Source organism: Ooceraea biroi, chromosome 2 (genome assembly GCF_003672135.1).
Source record: "Ooceraea biroi isolate clonal line C1 chromosome 2, Obir_v5.4, whole genome shotgun sequence".
In the NCBI taxonomy this organism is placed as follows: domain Eukaryota; kingdom Metazoa; phylum Arthropoda; class Insecta; order Hymenoptera; family Formicidae; genus Ooceraea; species Ooceraea biroi.
In genome coordinates this window covers 81,777-102,959 of record NC_039507.1, presented here as the reverse complement: position 1 = coordinate 102,959, position 21,183 = coordinate 81,777, and the positions used below count along the sequence as shown (strand labels likewise).

Sequence of the window (21,183 nt, the reverse complement as noted above, 5' to 3'; positions counted from 1 at the left end):
TTAAAATCTAGAATATGTTGTAAACATAATACTGTTGTTCTACCAAATATTGACAACTGTAAAACTATATGTTTCAAAATAAAATAAAATAATTAATCTGCCCATACAGCACATAAGCTTCCAGTTTTACTGCAGGAATGTTGCAACATTACAAGTTGCAATGTAATTTTGCAGAGATTATTACAGAGATATACAATTGCAATATTGCACCGAAATGATCCTGCAAAGCTGTATGCGTTTTCGCTCCGCACCACTAGGTGGTGCATATGTCGAGTTCTTACTTGACGTTAAGATTTAGCTTGACAGTTATATAAGTACGTGCCTTGGCAGGATAATAACTTTTCTGAGAATTTTTGCACTTGCGGCAGAGGTTCCCATGGACAACGTCCACGCACGCCGCAAGCATCTGAAGTCATTAAATTTGTCCATTTAATCATAATTAAATATTAGCTAAAAAACAGATTACTTTATAATATTGGACCAATATAAATTACTCTCTTTTACTATACTATTATATTTTTTGCAATGTTTCTGGGAGCACACATTTCAATGTTGCTGCAATGTTTCATTGCAATGTTTCCTAGGACGGACATTTCAACGTTACTGCAATGTTGCAGCAACATTGCAGGACATTTCGCAACTTCCATGCAATATTGCAATCTTTCAATGTAAGATTTCTGCAACGTTTCTGCAATCTTTCGGTGCTGTATGGATGAAGAGTAATTGAGCAATGCATTTTACACGTTAATTTTAAATGTAACACGATTTTATAAGATGACGAAAGATGTAAAATTTCTGATTAATTCTGGGATAATATATATTATCCCACAATTTTACAAAAAGACGATGCATAAATTATTTTTCTAATTATTTTTTAATTATTTCTCTTATTATTTGTTCTACATATATGTAATCAGAAATTTTACAAGAGAAAGAAAACATGTATGGACATATTTAATACATCTATATAATTTCTTACAGTTTTATGTGATTATATATAAACAAGTTTTTACCGGGTTATATACATAGAAATTAGCAACTAGTGGATGTCCATGAAACCTCCATAGCTCCATGGGATTATGGGATATACAGGGTGTTATAAAAGTCTGGACACGGTCGAATATCTCGAGAAATACGCCTCCAATGGAAAGTAGAAAAATACGTGTTTAATGTTTTCAAGGGAGGAATCCAATTATGCTACAAGTAAGCCGTCCCCGACCCCCCTTGTGGGTGGGGCGGGGGACAACTTTGAAATTTTAAATGGGAACCCCTATTTTTTTTTGCAGATTCGTATTCTACGGGGAAAAAATACGTAACTTTTATCTGAAACATTTTTTCGAATCTTCGTAGATGGCGCTGCAATCGGCGAAAATCACGTTAACCAAGCACCCCGATTCGTGAGAGGTGAGAGAACTCACGTTAATCAAGCACCCCGAAGGGAACAGGAAACTACTACGTCCGTGTCGTTGTTCCTGGGTAGTGCTAAAAGTAGTTAATAATTTATCCACTCTTGTCGTACCTGGAGTCAAAAGTAGGAGTTTGCGATTAAGAAATCAAATGTAACTCCAGATGACCTTCGGCATTAATTTGAATTATTGTATTAAAAAAACAAGAGTTTTTATTAAAAGAAAAACGAGAATGGTCCCCGAGCCCGCGTTTGGGGACGGCGAAGGAGGAAATGATTATTATGAAACGAGTGTTTTGTGTTGGGGCAGGTGAGAAACTTGCACCAGGCCCGATTTTCTCCGATCGGCGTTTCATAATAATCATTTCCTCCTTCGCCGTCCCCAAACGCGGGCTCGGGGACCATTCTCGTTTTTCTTTTAATAAAAACTCTTATTTTTTAATGCATTCCCATACAGCACCGAAAGATTGCAGAAACGTTGCAGAAATCTTACATTGAAAGATTGCAATATTGCATGGAAGTTGCGAAATATCCTGCAATGTTGCTGCAACATTGCAGTAACGTTGAAATGTCCGCCCTAGGAAACATTACAGCAACATTGAAATGTGTGCTCCCAGAAACATTGCAAAAAATATAATAGTATAGTAAAAGAGAGTAATTTATATTGGTCCAATATTATTGTTACGTCCAGAGCTCGGGAGAGCTCGAAGGGAGGACGCAGCAGAACGCCTCTCGTACCTTGTGGCGGGTAGGACCCAAAGCACGAGTCGGACTGACCACTTGTTCCGGCTTTAAGGTCAACGACCACGGAGGTCGACTTTACCGTAAGCCCTGGAACGGTCTGTCCGTTGGTCCCTTTTTAGGTCAGGGAACTGAATCCCTTTTACCTGGGATAGGACCCGTACGATCTGGGAAGGCGGAGATGAACAGAGGGAATCAAAATGATCGGTACACGGTTAATTTGTTAATATGGACATTATATTTTAAAAAGTTTCATTACGTACAGTTTTAATTACATCAGTTACATCTGCCAGAGAAAGAAAATAGTGTGTTGATGTTGGTTGTGTTACAAAACGTGTATTTGTGAAAACGATAATATAATCTACTGGCAGATGGAAATTAATTATCAATCAAAAGGCTTTGATTTTAATTCTAATTAAACTAACATATTTAGCAAACAAATATTTTAACTTTTAAATTAATTTTCCAAGTAAATTCTATTCCTAAATTCCATGAATAGAAATGGAACAACTTAACCAATCCCACACAACAAAATATATCAGCTGACATAATCGCATATGTATATGCCACCGCCGTATAGTTAGCAGACAAATATGATAAATCTTTTTTTTTTAATTGCAATCGTTTGGGAATCGTTTGGGAAAGTTTAGGAAACCACTTTTAGAGTTTGGGAAGTAATGGTTTTTTAATAATTAATGAAAATGAGTTGAGAGTATAGTTAGCAGACATCATTCCAAATAATGTTCTTTTTCGCTTCTTTCAACGCCAAATCATTTGGGAAATACGCCTGTAATGTTTTTAGAGTTTGGGAAATAATAATTGCATCTCAAAATAAAGTTTCATGTCATCAACCAGACGTGAAGCCAAAAATCTAGGGATTTTTTGACCCTAGCCTATGTTTATAATCTTCAATGACAGTCAAGACCGACGAGTTTATACAATGGTGCAATAAAGCGTTGAGTAGCATACAGGCGTCTGTGGATAGTAAGTCTTGTGCTACAACTACGATTCTCTTATGTATTTTTGAATTTTTGTACACGTACATATGTATTCGTAGTCCTTACATTTGTTGGATTTGTGCGGGACGTTGAATCGGCGTATGAGGTTAAAAATTACGTTCGCCTGTACTTGGTGACACTAAGCAGAGCACGGAATTTGATAAGCAATTCCTGGAGAAATGAAGCAAGTGGCGATCAGCGCAACGTTCTCAGGCACAAGCGGATGATCTGTGTAAGCCAGCGCTAGCAGTTAATCCAAATGCACCTGCACAATTTCAGGAAGTAAAGGTAGATTATATTCGCAAAGTAGAAAGTAAATTAGACATTAATATTAATATTTTTTAAATATTAAGTAAGAATAGATTCATAATGTCACACTGGCAGATGTGTGCACAACGTTCAATATTAAGTATCTCTTTTCTTATTCAGGGAAAATCCAAGAAACCAAAGAAGGGATAGATATTCAAAGTAGATAACAGAATTCTTGGCTTCAGTGTAACCGCGACACCCGATCGTATTAATGTAGGTGACCGCGATTACGGCGAAGGAGCCTGAGCTGTTTCGTCAGTTTACTTCATGGAAATGATGCGTCGCTCGATTCATCAAACAGTTCGTTATTTATTTATTGTAATCAATACATGCCAAACGGATGCTGAGAGTCCCACCATGGGTATTTCTTAAGATATATAAAGACTTTATGATCCACACATGTGAAGAACTTATCCCCCCAAAGGCGATCATTGATGATTGTCTTCAATCAGGATCGACCAAGCGTGGTGTTATTTTCTTACATTATACACAAGAACTCCATTGTACATATTACTCAAAGAAGAATATTTCAAGAAAGAAGGCGAATTTACTTTTTCTTACGTACACGACAATTAGGGTTGGAAACTGTTATAACATTTCATCGTCATTGCGTCATTTAAAGTGCGACAGATATAAAGGAAGATAAAATATGCCGATCGATAAATTGTGCATGTGTGGAAACATGGTAGTCAATATGTGTATGTAAAGGTTTTCAATGAAAATGATGATTAAAACATACTTGTGAAGACGGCGGAAATGACCGTAAATTGTAAGCATAATATTGAATGTACAGTAAGTCAGATGTTTTTACTAAACGTATTTAATACAACGTGAATCCTATGGATTTCATCCAGAAGAAAGAGATTTTCCTTGTTTTCTTGTATTACTCTTAACAAGTTCTACTTTAATGTACATTTCAAGCACGAAGAATCTTTCACTTTTTAACATTTTTTCGTCGTCATACAAATACTTATAGTGATAAAATATTCTACGCAGAATTTTAAGCACACGTGATGTTAATATATCTGATTAGAATCCCGATTAAGTTATGTATATGTCAGAAATTTTAATCTTATATCGAAAGCAGGAAGTTGCGATATTATAATAAACAAAGAGATATGATGGGCGAGAAAAAATAGTGATTCGACATACTTTACTGATATTATGAAAACCTTTAGAAAATAAAACTAGCAATTCAGCATATAGTATTCCTCAGAATTTTTGATTTTGCAATAACAGCAATAGCAATTAGAAATAATATTCATAATGTGCATTACTACTTCCTCACCTTGGCAGCATGAAAAATCCTGATATCTTCTGATTGCTGCGTATACCTATGTGTGGATCTTACTGTCGTCGGCATAGTCTTCTTGTACACATTGTGGTCGATCTAATGCTAAATTCGAGATATAACAATTTCTGAAAGATTTAAATGATACATGTGTAAAAGTGTGTATTCTAGCTCTATTAATACCTTGTTAGGACTTAACATTTATTTTAATTTTCTAATTGGACTAGACGTTGAAAAAACGTGGAATGTTGTGACAGATCTGACTACTTGTAATAATATGATGGTTGTTGTTAATTAAGATTCATTGATCTTCTCTTAGGATTAAAAGTAGGAGAAAACCATGGATCCTTACAAGAGAAAAATATATGTATAAATAGATTAATGTACAGAATACGCAGTGATGATTAAACAAGTTGATTTAAACTAAGATAATTAAAACGCAGGTAACTGATATTGTATCAATATTCTATTATAATATCTAATGTATATATAACGTAATAAAACGAATATTATTATATTTTCAATTTGGTATTTTTATTGTTTCAAAAAATAAATTTATTATTGAAATTGAAACGTCTTAATATCAAGAACATCACATAGTACATAGATACAAAGTTTCAGTTTACAATAATGGAAATTAAAATATAATACGCGTTGTTTGTTAATGTTTTTATAAGTTAACATATATCTTAGACTTTTTCCTTCTATATGCTCTGTATACAGACTGCCTGTGATGCGAAAAATAAAGATATAACAAACTTGTGATAGGAAAAACTATAAACTTACAATAAAAGTATTTTATTTTATGCAAAAAACACTTGAAAAAAAAATACTGAGATGATAATACACCATCATCATGGATTACAGGAATACAAATTAACTTTTCTACTTCACATATTGCTAGAAATAACTGCTTAAAAGATAGTTGTCAATTGCTTTAAGCACAAACGATATCTATTACACACCATAATGTAAAAAGAAAAGTGTCATTTTTATTGTATAATCTTTTTAATTTCACGTCACTTCAAAGCATTTGGACCCAATTCTTCTTGGTTGGACTACTGCGCATACGTCATGTTGTTACACCTTTCTTTTTACATCATGCTACACACGACGATATTTTATAATGCCAATGATGCAATAAATATCTTTCTTAAGCATATATATTACATGTATGCGGGGTAAACGGCGTTACGGTTGGATCTCTCGTTACAAATTTTTATACATGTTATGCCTTGATTCATATGATGTCATGTATCATAATAAAAATCATTTAATGGACTAATTACATTATTTTCATAAACGATCTGATGTTAAACGTCGAATGTTAGACACGCGTTATCGTTTATTTCAAAGAAACACAAATTATGAGAACAGAATGATGTAGCAAATAAATTTGTTATATAAACGGTTACGTCAGTTGTAATGATACGAACCAGTATCGTGATATTTGTACTTTGCGCATCTTTTGTTATATTGTAATTGGCCGCATTCAGCAGACAACTCAACAGTTGGACAACATTACTAGATTTTCCGCTAACACTCGATGCTGATTTTTTGGTTCTAAAAGTCAGAACCAATTATGTTCGATTGCTACTAAGCGGTTGAGTCTGCTGAATGCGGCCAATATCTCTCTGTACAATATCTATATACATATATATTTATATTCTTTTAAAACTTTATCGGTAAATATGCAATTCTTATACAGAGGTGTACTCTGTATAACAATTATTTTTGCAAAAACCAAGTTTTCTGGAATGTTTCCAAAGTATAGGATAAAATACTTGAACATATAGAGAAGTTAATTTTTGACACAGTTACTTTTCGTTTTCTTTTCCATTGGAAGATACATGGATTTCACTATAGTCCCGGGCAATATCGATAAAGTTTTAATATATAAAAATAATAAATATCATAAAAATTTATAATAAATTATATGCGTAAGTACCACATTATACGATGACTCAGGTATTTTATTACCTTTCTAGGCACGAAAAATCCCAGGATTTGTAGTTAACACTTTTGGCTTTGTGTTTCATTAAATTATACACTATTTCCATACGTTTCGTGATGTTGAACCACTTGTAAAATATCCCTATCCTCCTATGCATCTCAAAAGGGCATCTGACGTTACCTCTTTGTAATCTGCTATAGCCGTTTCTATTCCTTCAATTAATGCAGGTACGGTTGGTTCCACGAGATAAATTAGATCCCGTGGCAAAACTTCTGGAATTCCTCCGACTTTCGTCGAAACTACTTGCAAACTAAAAACAATATTAATTACACACATTTTCCTTAGTTGAAGCTTTAACGTATTAACAGAATGAATATAACCGCAGCTTACCCGCAAGAAGCTGCTTCTACGATAGCCATACAGTAAGCCTCCGTTAAGCTCGTATTCAAAAAGATGTGACCCTTATTTAGATATGCTTGACTTGAGAGTGCTTCAGACTGCCCAATAAAGTAACTCTGTGTTGCAGCAAATTTCTTTCCCGCACTTCTTCATAAGCCACCTCTTCGGACACCATCTCCGCCAATTAAGAATTGCACATTTTTATGACGCGAACAGGTCTCGGGTATTATATGGGCTAAAAGATCGACACCCTTCCTGTACACTAGCCACGACACTATTACTATGGTAACTGAAATTGACACAATCACACATTGCAACAATTAAAATAAGGCATCTCTAATATAATAACTGCAAATGTATTGGATTCAAACTTACTAAAATCATTGTTCCGTTTACTGATGTCAGGTGTAAATACTGCAGTGTCGACGGCGTTTGGAATAACCGATACCTTTTCCTTTTGCACTTTTGCTCGTAATACTGTATTCTCCTTACCAGTGTGAGACACATATGCAGTGATCACAGTCGACCAATGATATCTCAAGGAATGTATTTGTCAAGATAGCAGATGCATCAGCAAAACCAAAAAGAGAATGATCTGTAAAGACCGTCTACAAACGTAGCGTTAGTTATTTGGCATTATTTAAATTATCGGTAATTGTCACAATTAATACTTACAGATCCAAAAACTTTGTAAAAATGATTGCTTGCCAGTCCACCACCAACTTTTTTATTTGTCTCTGTAATTAACATCAAGTCGATGTGGGAAAGATTATCGAATTCCTTCTTTGACTATCATATTTCACACTAGATTAAAAAGATCTAAAGTCTCGTAGGTGATCGTTCATTCCTAATGACAAAATTATATAATATTTTTATATAAATTATGTATATAACATTAAAATAATAAATAAAATTGTATACATTATGTATATGTTATAATTCTATCATAAATAAATCTATATATAGAAAATAGTAAATCTTAAATATTCTTTCCTTAAATTCTTAATTATCTTTAAAAATTCTGCTCTTTCATGATTAAATATCAAATACCTGTATCATTGCAAAAAGAAGCATCGAGTGTCAACATGAAAAGTTAATGTGACTCGATATAAATGGCTCCAATCAGTGTAATTACTCTTGTCTCGTCACATCCTTCAACATTTAATTGTATATCATCACAGTTTAGCCATCGTCCTGAAGGTTTTCGACAGTAGCCAATAAAGTGACTAGAAATATATTCGATAACACCTATCAAGCTGAAAATAATAAACATTTATTTTATATTTAATAAATAAATAAAACGATAATAATAATAAGCGATATTTATGCATATTTCTAAACATACCGATACTCTCTTACAGAATTCAGTGTAACTGGAACATCTGCTAACTGGCATTTGAGGCTATATGTTTTTTTGCAGTGTGTTCTCGTGTCCAAATCAATAAAGATGTGAAAATGTAAACGAGTCGTTACAGTAACTCTTCCTGGGCAATTTTTTGTGAGCACTTAACATTGTAACCATGTTCATTGAATAAGACAGCATTTTGTAATGCTTGAATACCTTTGGTATTAATCGTTCGGATATTTACTTCAAAGTATGCGATATCCGTTGGTATCGATGATACACATTCCGGATTATTACATTTAGAGAATCTCATTGCACTTGGCTCAGTCGGTTCAGAACAACAAAAGAGATAACTTCCATATTGTAGTAATCGAGTCTTCTGCAATCAACTTGTACGATTTGATAGATGGAGCTTCAGAATCTTTACGATTGGATAAAATTCATTTAAAAGAACAATGCGTTCACGAAGTATTTCCATCGTTGGGCCCATTTTCATAAATTTGCATACAAATTTTAACGCATGATTATTCGATGACTGTATAGCAAAAGCATATTGAGATTGATAAAGCGCACCAAATTGCAAGATATGGATGATGGCATCAAAGCCACAAGTTTTTTGTAGATCCACAGCGATGTTACCTACTTTTATGATTCCCAATTGTGACCCATTCCTCAAAAGAAAACCTCTTTTTCCTCCATTATCAAGTCTCTTATTGAGAAATCGTATTTGTGGGCATGCTTGAAAATAAAAACCTACTTTCGCAGATTTGTTCTTCTTACATTTTGGGTTCAAATTTTGCTGGTCACTTTTAGGAGGTTCAATCGATGCCTCATTCTCAGCCTCTGATAATTTCATATAATTATGATCCATTAATGGCGTACTCGAGAAAGTAACTGTTTCTGAAGTTGGCGTTAATAATTCAGCAGTCAAAAAGGATCTTTCCTTTGTAAAAAGTTTCTCCTGCTCACTTATAGAAAAACCATGAGTATTATTGTTGTTTGACTCAGTAAAAGAAAGATTTTGATCAATGTTTGCTATGTCGTCGCTTTGAAGGTCGAGTAATTCAGAGAGAATTTGTGAAGTATCTTGAGTATTTTTCGATTCTTCTTGATTTTCAGGATTTATTTCATTAACGTCTACAGGAATACTCTTTTCATTAACAAATCCTCTCCACGCTTCACCACTCTTCAAATCAGAGTCATTCACCATGCGAGCCCTCTCGCGTAATAAGCTTATTGAATCAAAATCTATATTTATATGTGATTGTTTCGATGAGAATTTTAATCCTTCGTCTATTGAACATGGATCTAATATCGGTTTTTGTACTGAAGATGTTATGGGTTTTTGCGAAGTTTTTATCGATTGAAATTCTTCGTCAGCTGCACATAGAGTTGAAGTGGAATCTTGCAAGGAGATTCCTAATTTATTGTCGAGTAAGATGAATCTGATATGGATCTTGCAACAAGAATCCTATTCTTCATCAAACGAACATGAAGCAGGAGTGACTTTTCGCGGGGATTCTGATTTTTTAACAGATAAACTTGGAACTCGAGCAGGTTTTTGCAAGGCTAATCTTTCTTCTGGTTTATGTGGAGACGATATTGGCTGCCAATGATTGTGATTAAAATGTTTTAATTTTGCTATTACCTCATTAGTGCCAGAATGCAAGTCATCAATATGCTCTTTCAAAAATCGAATTGCGGAACATGGCAAAGGAATGCCTTCAAAAATTTTTTTCTTTACCTCAGTAAAATATCCTTCCTGCCAAGCTGTTGACGCGTGCGTTTGTTTACCAGGGAGGGCCGCTGCAGTCCATATAGGAAACTCTTTAGCAATTCGTTCAAGTGGCTGTATGAATTCCGGAAAATAAAAACCGTTTACAGCCTTACACTTCATCTTTCGCTGATCCAGAGGTGTAGACATTGCAATAAGATTTTTAATCCATTGATGAGTGACAGTTAAATTCTTATTATCTTTTTCTTCAGCTGAATTCAAAGTATTTTCAACTTCCTTGTCAATTTCGATATTCTCTCTCGACGTCTCCAGCTTCTCGATGATCTGTCCACGTTCAGCCATGTATTCTTCCAAAACGCGTCTAGCTTGAAAAACTGACATTTGTTTCCCTGATATCACTATACTTTCATCTTGGTCGAGATACAGTGCAACAATGCATGTTAGCCGAAATACATGTTCTAACTCTTGTACTGTTTGACAATCAATCATTAAAGCGATTGTACGAAGATAGAAACCTTTGATAACAGGATGATGCAAGTCTTTGATACATTTCCACCTGGCGACAGCAGCCATTTGATGAGCCACATCCGCTCTTATTACAGTATTAAAAGGACGAGGATTTTTATGTTTGTCTTTCGTTGCCCATTTAAAAAGAACGTCGACGTATTCCTTTAATGTCATGCGGTTAAGTGCTTCACACATAGCCAATAATAAAGCACGTCCTAAATCAGAAACAGCTTCGTCTGGTATTGTCGCCTCACATGTGCGTATCCATTCTTGAAGCCAAAATGTGATGAAGATTGCGTCATGTTTTTCCGACAACATTTGATATACAGGAAGAGTTTTACTTTCAAAATTGATTGTAATTGTGTATAAAAATACGTGACCAGTTTTTTGTCCTGGGAAAATTTCAAATCTTTTTACTACCTTACCGGTGGCATCCAGACAAATTCGGGAACATCCGTTTTTTATTCGGCAGTATTCTTTTTCTACGAAAATTTGTTCCGGGCTGCAGTAAAAAAAACATAAAACTTCTTTACTCCAATCTCACGGATAGCATTGCGGTATCGGATGTCTTCTAACATATTGCGGATGCTAGTTATCATGTCCATTTTCACACTTGATTTTATGCCAAGATCTTCCTTGTTACATTCCATTTTTGCTTGTCTATAAACATGACATTTTTGTATCCATGGAGGTTCGTTCTCTCCAAATTCCATATTCTCCGCAAGTACTTTCTGTCGATATCCTGCAATTCTCCTTCGTTTCAATTTTTGACCAATTAATTTTCTGTTTAAACCATTTAATGGTCTTTTCACATCTTCATGACAATTATTGCGTGTGTCACGCGTTTTGATAATTAATTGTAGCTTTCCATTAACTGGTTCTTTTTCGGCTACGCCAACAATGTTGTTGTTACTGTTTTTACTCTTGCATATACCTTTAAATTTCAAGTAAAATCCAGACGATTCAATATTTTCGTTATCCTTGTGTGTACGTACGTATGACCATTTGCCTAGAAAGGCGCAAGGAAATTTATACAATTTCCAAAACACATTTGTAATTACATTGGGCCAAATTCGTGATTTTAATTTCTTTCGTTTATTGTTAGTTTCCTCGGGCTTTATTTTCTCGCATTCCGTTGGTGAAAGAACCAGAGCAAAAGATTCAATATCCGTAGAATCTTCATCATCGCTATCATAATAATCATCTTCATCATCGTTATCATAAGATGATCTCTCTGGTGTATCCGACAGCTCATTAATAGTATCATTGTCAATTATATTGATGATTGGTCTTGCATATTGTAGATTTATACCCAAATTCTTTCGAGCTTTCTCGAGATTCTCATTTTTATTTTCTCTTACATGCGTATACACAGAATGCGGTTTCCACCTCCCATTAAGTTCTTTACTCATTTCCTTCCAAATTTCTGCAGAACGAGCAGGAAAATTGTTCGTCTTAAAATGATGCATATGTTTCTGGATTAACAAAATTGTTTCTGCATTCGAAACGTTACAAGGTCGTCCCATCTAACAAAATAAAGAAAATAAAAAAATAAAGAAAAAAAATAATACTTTTAACATTTATTACAGCAATTACAAAAAACACTTAATTTAATTTGCCTACAAAATATATTTAATTTCAAGTATAGAAACTTTTATTCGCCAGGAAGTTCTAAATTTAAATGCAAATTTTAAATCGCGATACTCTGGCAATGTCTGATGGTCGGACAAATTTTTATATAATTAACTGCACGCCAACAAATTCGTTGGACTTAGGCCCAATTTCTTCACCTCTCGATAACTTTATCCAAAGGATATCTCGTAGAATCAGTTTTCTTCATCTTTGTACCCTGACAGAATATGGTAATTTATAGTAACATTCTAGACACTTTATGTCAAAAGTGAGTAGTATGAAGAATAGCTATCCCTTAAATACGTAATCAGAGGTTTCAATGAAATAAATTTTTAGTTATCTGGAAGATAGCTATTGAGAGGTATGAAGAAACCGGGCATTAAAGATGCAGTAATTTCTCGCTCTAGGAACCAATTCAACCACTACGCGTCAACAAAGTTGTTAGACTTAAAACGCAGCGATATTCTATTCCAGAACAAAACTATTTATAAGATGGAATCATTTTATTATATTTAATTTTTTTAGAGTATGTTATATACAATTATTGTGTTCTATTTATGTATTATAATTATTACGTAATATTTCAAAATTATACTTTCAAAATAATTGCATGTTTTTTAAAGCATTATTATGATTTGTTTACTTCACAAAATATTTTCCAAAAATAATAAATGTTAAAAGTAATATTTTTTCTTTATTTTTTATTTTCTTTATTTTATTAGACGACCTTGTAACGTTTCGAATGCAGAAGCAATTCTATTAATTCAGAAACATATGCATCATTTTAAGACGAACAATTTTCCTGCACATTCTGCAGAAATTTGAAAGGAAATGAATAAAGAACTTAATTTTGAAATATTACATAATTATAATAAATAGAACACAATAATATATAACACTCTAAAAAATTAAATATATTTTGTAGGCAAATTTTATTTAGAATGAATTTCATCCCGATAAAATCGTAAAATTATTGTGATCTTTCCTTGCCATAACAAAACGATTTTATCGAAATTAATTCTAAATAAAATTTGCCCACAAAATAAACATTTTAAATAAACATGTTAATGAAATGATTGTGATCTTTCTTTCATAAACCTATTATTGCACAATATTTATCAACATCGTTTTAAAATTTTATTTATTTTCCTACTGGGATGAATCCAGATTCATGTGACAGATATTACGATTACGGAAAATTGTCAAAAATTGCTATTCCACTATTTCTTTTTATTCGTCTACATAAGACGCAGAACACGAGTCGCAGGTCGCGAAGTATCAAATAAAAATAGTCGATAGTCGTCACCTAATAAGATACGTCTTAATTGCGACCCAATCTTGCGACCTGCGACTCGCGTTCTGCGTCTTATGTAGACGAACCTTTACGAATTGTTACGAAACTTACTCTCACTACGTTATATTCACTATTTGTTACATTCACTATATCTTCTCTTTTTACGCGTGCCAAATATTCTCTCAATAATGATGCAACAAAGAAAACTAACAAAAGAAGTTACATGACTTCAACAGTTATTTGATTCAATTGTTTTTCTGGTCTAGTGTCGGTAAATTCCTTAAAATTCAGGTTCAGATTGATAAAATTTAGATACTTTCTTCAATTATTATATTCATTAAAAAATAAAACAAAAGAAATATGCGCGCACAGTTTAGAAACAAAATTTAAAAATGCACGTAATTTTGAACTATTAGACTTTAAATAACTTAATGTTAATTCCTTTTCTAAATAAATGGGAGTAATGGGAATTCTGATTACACTCACCTGGACATAGTTCTGATGCGGCATAATTAACAGAATAGCCGGTACACATACAACGGTTATTAATAATACGATCGTGATAAAGACGAAACTGTCGTACAGCGAATCCTTGGTACGCAAATTAAAGATATTCAACAGTTGTTCGTAGTGGCAAGGCGGTCGGCGATGGAAGGCCGACTGCACCAGACCGTGCTCCACCGATAGGCTTACGGCCACACCTTGCTCCTCCATGGAAGACAAAGGTGGTTTCCTTACGCGGAGGTACACGAGTGCCAGTTTGTGCTGGCTGTTGCGTATCAAAGTACGTAGTATTAATCTGTGATGCCAATCCTTGACGTCGAAGTCGGAGATCAGTTGACCAGTCATATCGAGGAAACCCTGATAGTCTTCGTCATCGAGCAACCAGAATGCCTGAGTGAGCTTAATAAGGCTAGGGCTCATCTTGAACGCAAATGAATACTTGAGCTGATCCACCGCGGGATAAGACCGTTGCAGCAGGATAGCCAGATCCATCAGAAGATAAATCGTAATCTGATGTTTACAGGTGGTCTCATTCTTTTCCGTCTGGTGACAATCGGTTAAGTAACTTCGTAACAAGGATTGCAACAATGGTGGCAGATAGCAGCTGCCCGTAGTAGTGCCACCCTCTCTCTCCCACTGTGCCTTCAACTTGGAACACTCGCGTGTCATCAGTTCATCGATGAAAAAGGTCTCCCAGTTTTCGTTGCCAGCGTTATTATTTCTCGTCAGAACCTGAGCTCGTCTCTCTTTGTAAAGTGCCAAAAGCTTCTCGTACGGGTAAGACACTTTCAACGCTAAGGAGATAGGCAAAGCGCCCTTATTCAAGTCCTGTTTTGGGCAACAGTCCAACATCATAGAACCAAATGAGCACTTGGAAGTACGTGAAGACATGTTCCAGCGTCCTTCGTTGCTTCATCAAGTCCGGTGTTGCGAACGGTAGCTTACCTACCACGTTAGACAGGTACTCTAATTGCTGCGAGCAAAATCGCAGAGTCTTCACGTCGGCCTTGCCGATACTGCTACCTGACTGGTCAAAGAGAGGAACACAGAGTCGATCCGCGAATATCTTAATTTCAGATGCTCTTTGGACAACTCATTTGAGGAAAGTGGGGTACAAATACGAGGCACTACTGTCAGACCACTCAATAGCACATTTCACTAAAACCGTGGACCATCGCTGCTCCAAACAGAGGGACAACAACATTTCTCGTTGCTTGTTCCGATTGCTTCCAAATGAGAATTCGGAATTGAATGGCACTAATCCCATGGAGAGACATCGGTGAAACGTCTCGTAAGGCTGGAACAAGATAAGTTCTTTTAATTACTTTTAATATTTAATATTATTTTTTTATTCAATATTATTAATTAAATAACAATTAAGTAATACTTGGATGTGTTTAAACAATGTGTGTAACTATGTAAGCGATGCAAATAAACTTACCCGAATCGCTCTTAAGACATGCGATACAGTATAGTCAAATATACACAAGAGATTCGTGAGGTCCAGTGGATACAACGTAGGTGTAAGGTCAAAGCACAAAACACATAAAAGACCGTCTACAATGAATTGTAGTCGTAAATGTAGTCGTAGAATTGACCAATCACAGTTTGCTATTTATTTCCTTGCGATCAAAGAATAAGAGATTGGCCCTTAGCATGATGTCTGATAACTATACGCTTCATTAATCTTCGTTAATTATAAAAATTATTGCTTCCCAAACTGTGAAAGTGCCTTCCTAAACTTGCCCAAACGATTCCCAAATGATTGCAATAGAAAACATTAGAAAACAATGAGATATATCGAAGATTATAAACATTTTCCATTATATAGGCTATGGTCAAAAAATCCCTAGATTTTTGGCTTCACGTCTGGTTGATGACATGAAACTTTATTTTGAGATGCAATTATTATTTCCCAAACTCTAAAAACATTACAGGCGTATTTCCCAAATGATTTGGCGTTGAAAGAAGCGAAAAAGAACATTATTTGGAATGATGTCTGCTAACTATACGCTCAACTAATTTTCATTAATTATTAAAAAACTATTATTTCCCAAACTCTAAAAGTGGCTTCCTAAACTTTCCCAAACGATTCCCAAACGATTGCAATTAAAAAAAATAAGATTTATCATATTTGTCTGCTAACTATACGGCGGTATATATGCCTACAATTTTAAGTCATATCTGAGATATTTTATTTTCAGATATTCACAGAATATCTGTAGGATATCTCATAACTCTATATCACATTTTTCTTTGAAAAAGATATCTGTGCAACATTTGCACATGACTATCTTTATTCATACCTGATCGAAAAGCATAAATATTTTTAAGATGTCTCTGAGATATTTCTACGACGTTTAAAAACATATATCCCAGGCAGCCTCTGGTTCACCAAGCGACCGATAGATGGCCAGGCCAGGCGTGACGTTCTCTCAAGTAACATTTGCATTATCACCTTATAAATAATCCGGAAAACCGATCCAGTACTCTTTTCTTCTTCTCTTCTTTTGGACTCTTTTGAAGTAAATAAAGAGTGCGTAACTTCACTTTTTCAAAAGGTGAAATTTTATTACTTTTCGACGTTTCAATAAAATGGTTATGAAACGTTACGTCAAAACGTTTATGAAACTGCTTTGAAACGTATGTGCGCTGCCTGGGATGTTGTCTGGAATATATTATTTGTCGTGATTTTTCCGTTTTGAGAAATAAATTGCATATAATATCTGCTTTTAATGAGGCATACATATCATCTATATATACAGAATCAGATATCACATCTGAGATGAAATTATCATGACTTTTTATAATCTTGGAGATGTTTCTGAAATATTTTCATGATATCTTGACAGTAATTTACAATCAGATATTCTGACATTTAGATATTTCCTAGATATCTTTGTGATATATTTTGCTGTGTGGCATCCCAGGCAGCACACATTGGTTTCAAAACCGTTTCATAAACGTTTTGCCGTAACGTTTCATAACCATTTTATTGAAACGTTTATTTAGGAGAAAAATGTCCACCAAAAAAACGTTAGGAGAAACGTTTCTTTTTCGGGAAAATAAACGTTTCAGAAACCGTCAGAAAAATATCAATTCTATATATCAATGCCTCAAAGATAGATCAGGGTTAAGTCACATTTTTGTAAAAAAACTAGACTTTTATATTTTATGAATTAACTTAACATTTCCTTAACAACCTCATTCATAAAATATAAAAATTTTGTTTTTGCACAAAATGTGACTTAACACTGTCTACCTCTGAGATACTGATATATTATGCTTTCTAAATATACTCTTTGTGCAATTAATAATAATGACAAATATTGCTTGAAAATTTATCAATGATGCTTCATATAAAATTTCTTTGGCAAATTAAGAAACAACATTTGTCACTTTGTTTTTTAGTGTACAAAAATCATTTGGAAGGCTGAACGTATATCTTTTTATGTTTTATCATATAAATAAAACTTTGATATATAAGAGTATTTTAAACGATTTCTGAAATTGGTATTGGTAATATAGAAAATTACCTTATATACTATATCAAACCTTATATACTATATCAAAAAAGACGCTTTCTTTGAGATTTCCCTTTAAAATCATTCTACACACAAACGCACGCGCGCACAAACACACACACACACAATGACGATAAAATAAGAGCGACCAAAGAGGTTCCCCTCCGAACGCGCGCATGTAGAGATTAAACATTCAACTACACTTTTTATTAAAAGTTATATTTTTATATTTACATATATACATATATGTAAAATTTCAGGACCACCCTGTATATATATGTGAACTTCATATTCTGTTTTTGATAACATTTGCAGAACATAATTATAAATAATATGTTTTAGAAATACAACACAATTTAGAATTGTACATTTGTACTAAACCTTCAGGCTTTTTTTGTATATGTTTTATAAGGAAAATGTCGGTACAACTTAAAAGTACGATGTTTTTAGTATTATAAATGAGAATAAATGTGATACTTAATGTTTAAAGAGTAAATAACAACGTTAAAATAAAATTAAGTAACGCATATAAAAGTTGTAAAAGCATTACACACACAAGCTACAAAATAAACTAAATGTTAATGTAATATTAAACTAATACATAATATAAAACTGAAACATTATAAAATAAAATGCTAAACTATTACTGATATTTTGATGGTATTAAAGTATATAATTTTTGTTATATCTTTTTACCACCGTCAAAGTATCAGGAACATCGCCAACTAAAAATGTGTAAAAGTATATAATATTGCACATTGCGTATACATATATGTACCAAGTTTTAAATTTAAGTTTTAAATGTAAGTTTTTAAACTAAAAATTTTTCTCGATTTTGGTTTTAATTTTTAATTACATAATTGTATTACGCATAACATTATAACAAAACAACTAACAGTGCTTTTATGTTATCGGTCATCTTTGCGATACATTATTAGGTGGTAAAGAGATATATACTTATTTTAATGCTTCAATGAGAACACGTTTCAGTGGCGAGTGCGAGTACATTGCAGAATACTATGATAATACATATTCCTAATTGTCCTGCAAATTACTAACTAGTAAATCTCAAATTCTTGAAATGGAATGGATAGAAATATGTAAATACAAAATAAACATTAATATCGAAACTGAAACGATGAGAAGTTATACTTTTTTTAACTTTGTCTTCAATGCCCTGGAATCGGCTAAGGTTACACGAAGAGGTGCTAATTTGAGCCAATCTTTTATGAACTTTTCTACATTATATATTGCAGTATTTGGTTCAATAGCCTTGACAATAGCTAAAAAACGAGATAAATTTACATATGATCAAATGCCATATATTAAATGTGATAAATGTTGATCAATACTAAAAATTAAGACGATACAACAATAAACATGTGAAATTATGATTCAACAATAATGAAGTTTTTGGAAGAAAATTTAATCAGAAAATAATTTTTCAGCGCAAAACTTATATGTAAACATCAATAAGAAATTAACATATGTAATATCATATGTATTATCATGATTAGTATTTATATAAAATTTGTTATAAAAGAAGAAAAAACAAGACAAACCTATGACTAAATCCTTTATTTTAAGAATCTTGAAAGATTTCTTCGGTGTTCTTCCTACCGTTAAAATTTCTAGCATAATTTTTTGTAATTATTCTTTCCAGAGTCCTTCTACTGATCTGAGAAAGAGTTGTGCCACCTGATATGCTTAAAGTATTAACCTATCAAACAACGATGATAATTAATGTGTTAGTTTTATATGAAAAACATAAAGCAATAAAAAAGATAATCACAATACAAAAGAAAGAATTTCAAATTGTAGTGTTAGAATTTCAGTGTTCGAAACATAAAGGTTAAGTTTAACTTTAACACTATTTGACACTGATGAATAGATCAAATAAAGAGGACAACAGAAATAACAATTACCATGTACTCAAAATTTGTATTAGTATCCAAAAACCTTTCGAATTCTTCCAAATTTTCATCACTGTCAACTGGAAGTTTAGGAACACCTTCCATATGAGATACTTTCGATAGTCGGAAGTGTACTATACGTTGCTTCACCATTGGAAGAAGTATATTCATAGAGTTTTCTAATGCTCCTAATTTTGTAATAATAACACGAAACAAATCTGAAAAGAACATGTAAGGTTTAGACAACTAAAAGTATTGAAAAAATAACAAAATCTAACTTAGTTTGTTCGCAATCGATGCTAATCCGTGCTATTATGATTTTGTAAATATAAAAAAATCCTGTCAAAACCGTACCTGATGAGTGCCTAAGTGAAGTATTTAATGGAATGTCATGTAAGCACTGTGAAGACTCAGTTCCTCTTGACGAGGAACTTTTCGAACTTAGTACAATATTACAAGGTGAACGTCTTGGAAATAAACATAATGGAGAAGAAATTGTTTTTGACGAAGGTGTACACGTCTTATATTTTGATATAGTGCATATTTATTATCTATTAAGAATTTTATTTATTGAAACAATTTATCTGCGTTATTTAATTTGTCTTGCTTTCTTTACAATATCATATGATATTGTTATGTCCGAAGTCTGCCCGAACACGTAACAATATTTATAGGTTAAGAATATTCATGTCGAGATAACTTGTTTCAATAAATAAATTTCTTAATTAGGTAATAAATTCTCAATCATGTAATTAGAATATATTAATAAATCAGTACACAATGCTTACCTTAATAAACTGGCTTTTCCCACCTTCTGTAGAGAGAGAGAGAGAGAGAGAGATGATGATGAAATCGAGCTCGAGCCTAACTCTTCTTCTTTTTGCGGAACAGAACAGCTTTCCGTTCAAGGCAATAATGGGAAATAAGGTTAATAATTCAATTAACTAAAGCGCCGATACTCGCAAGATAGCCTAGGCACACACAAAAGAAAACCCGACTGCATAATACACGAACGTGTACAAACATGTGAGTTCCACTGCGCTCGACAATCAACAGGCCGATGCTTCGACGTTCGAATGTTTAGCGTAGAAGAAAACAATATATAGCCTTTTCTATCTCTTGTCTACCGATCATACGAACGCGCGCTCGACGCCGGCGCGCGCAATACTTATGTTATTTTTTCGCGCAATGTAAATGTATAAATAAAAACATAAATTTAAAAATAAAATATGTACAACTTTTTTTGTTTCACTTACAAAAGAATCATCACATCACATAAATGGACATGACATATAATAATCACATAAAAGGATGTATGATACATAAATCATTTTCAATGAAAAAATTTTTTTAATAACTTTTACGTAATTATAACAAACAAAATCTCCATATATCCAACACTTTTTGAAATTTGCCAAGATAAAATTCATATAATTATAGAAATTAATTTCTGCATTTCAAAAGTATAAAATTATGTATACTTAAGCGCGCACACACACACACACACACACACTTGTGTTGATTTTTGTCTCTTGTTCCATAATCGAGTACATTGAAACGATGTAAACTAATTAATACTCACAAATTAAACAGAAATAATTAATACTCACAAATTAAGAAGAACTTAAGAAA

At 33.2% G+C, this 21,183-nt stretch overlaps 1 protein-coding gene, 1 long non-coding RNA gene and 1 pseudogene across 2 annotated transcripts; 1 reads left to right on the top strand and 2 right to left on the bottom strand.

Annotated features, from left to right (window-relative positions):
* The first annotated feature begins 3,115 nt into the window (after window positions 1–3,115).
* Window positions 3,116–4,704, top strand: LOC113563607. The gene is made up of 3 exons (XR_003407536.1): window positions 3,116–3,130; window positions 3,204–3,432; window positions 3,574–4,704. It is a non-coding gene; the product is annotated as an uncharacterized LOC113563607 (long non-coding RNA).
* Window positions 4,705–6,210: 1,506 nt separating this feature from the next.
* Window positions 6,211–8,268, bottom strand: LOC105278608 (annotated as a pseudogene).
* A 2,155-nt stretch (window positions 8,269–10,423) lies between these two features.
* LOC105287324 lies at window positions 10,424–16,049 on the bottom strand. The gene is made up of 2 exons (XM_026975432.1): window positions 14,097–16,049; window positions 10,424–12,210 (listed from the first exon to the last, which is right to left on the bottom strand). The coding sequence occupies exons 1-2, from the start codon at window positions 15,003–15,005 to the stop codon at window positions 11,167–11,169; spliced, it is 1,953 nt and encodes a 650-aa protein (XP_026831233.1). The 5' UTR covers window positions 15,006–16,049; the 3' UTR covers window positions 10,424–11,166.
* Between the last annotated feature and the right edge of the window lie 5,134 nt (window positions 16,050–21,183).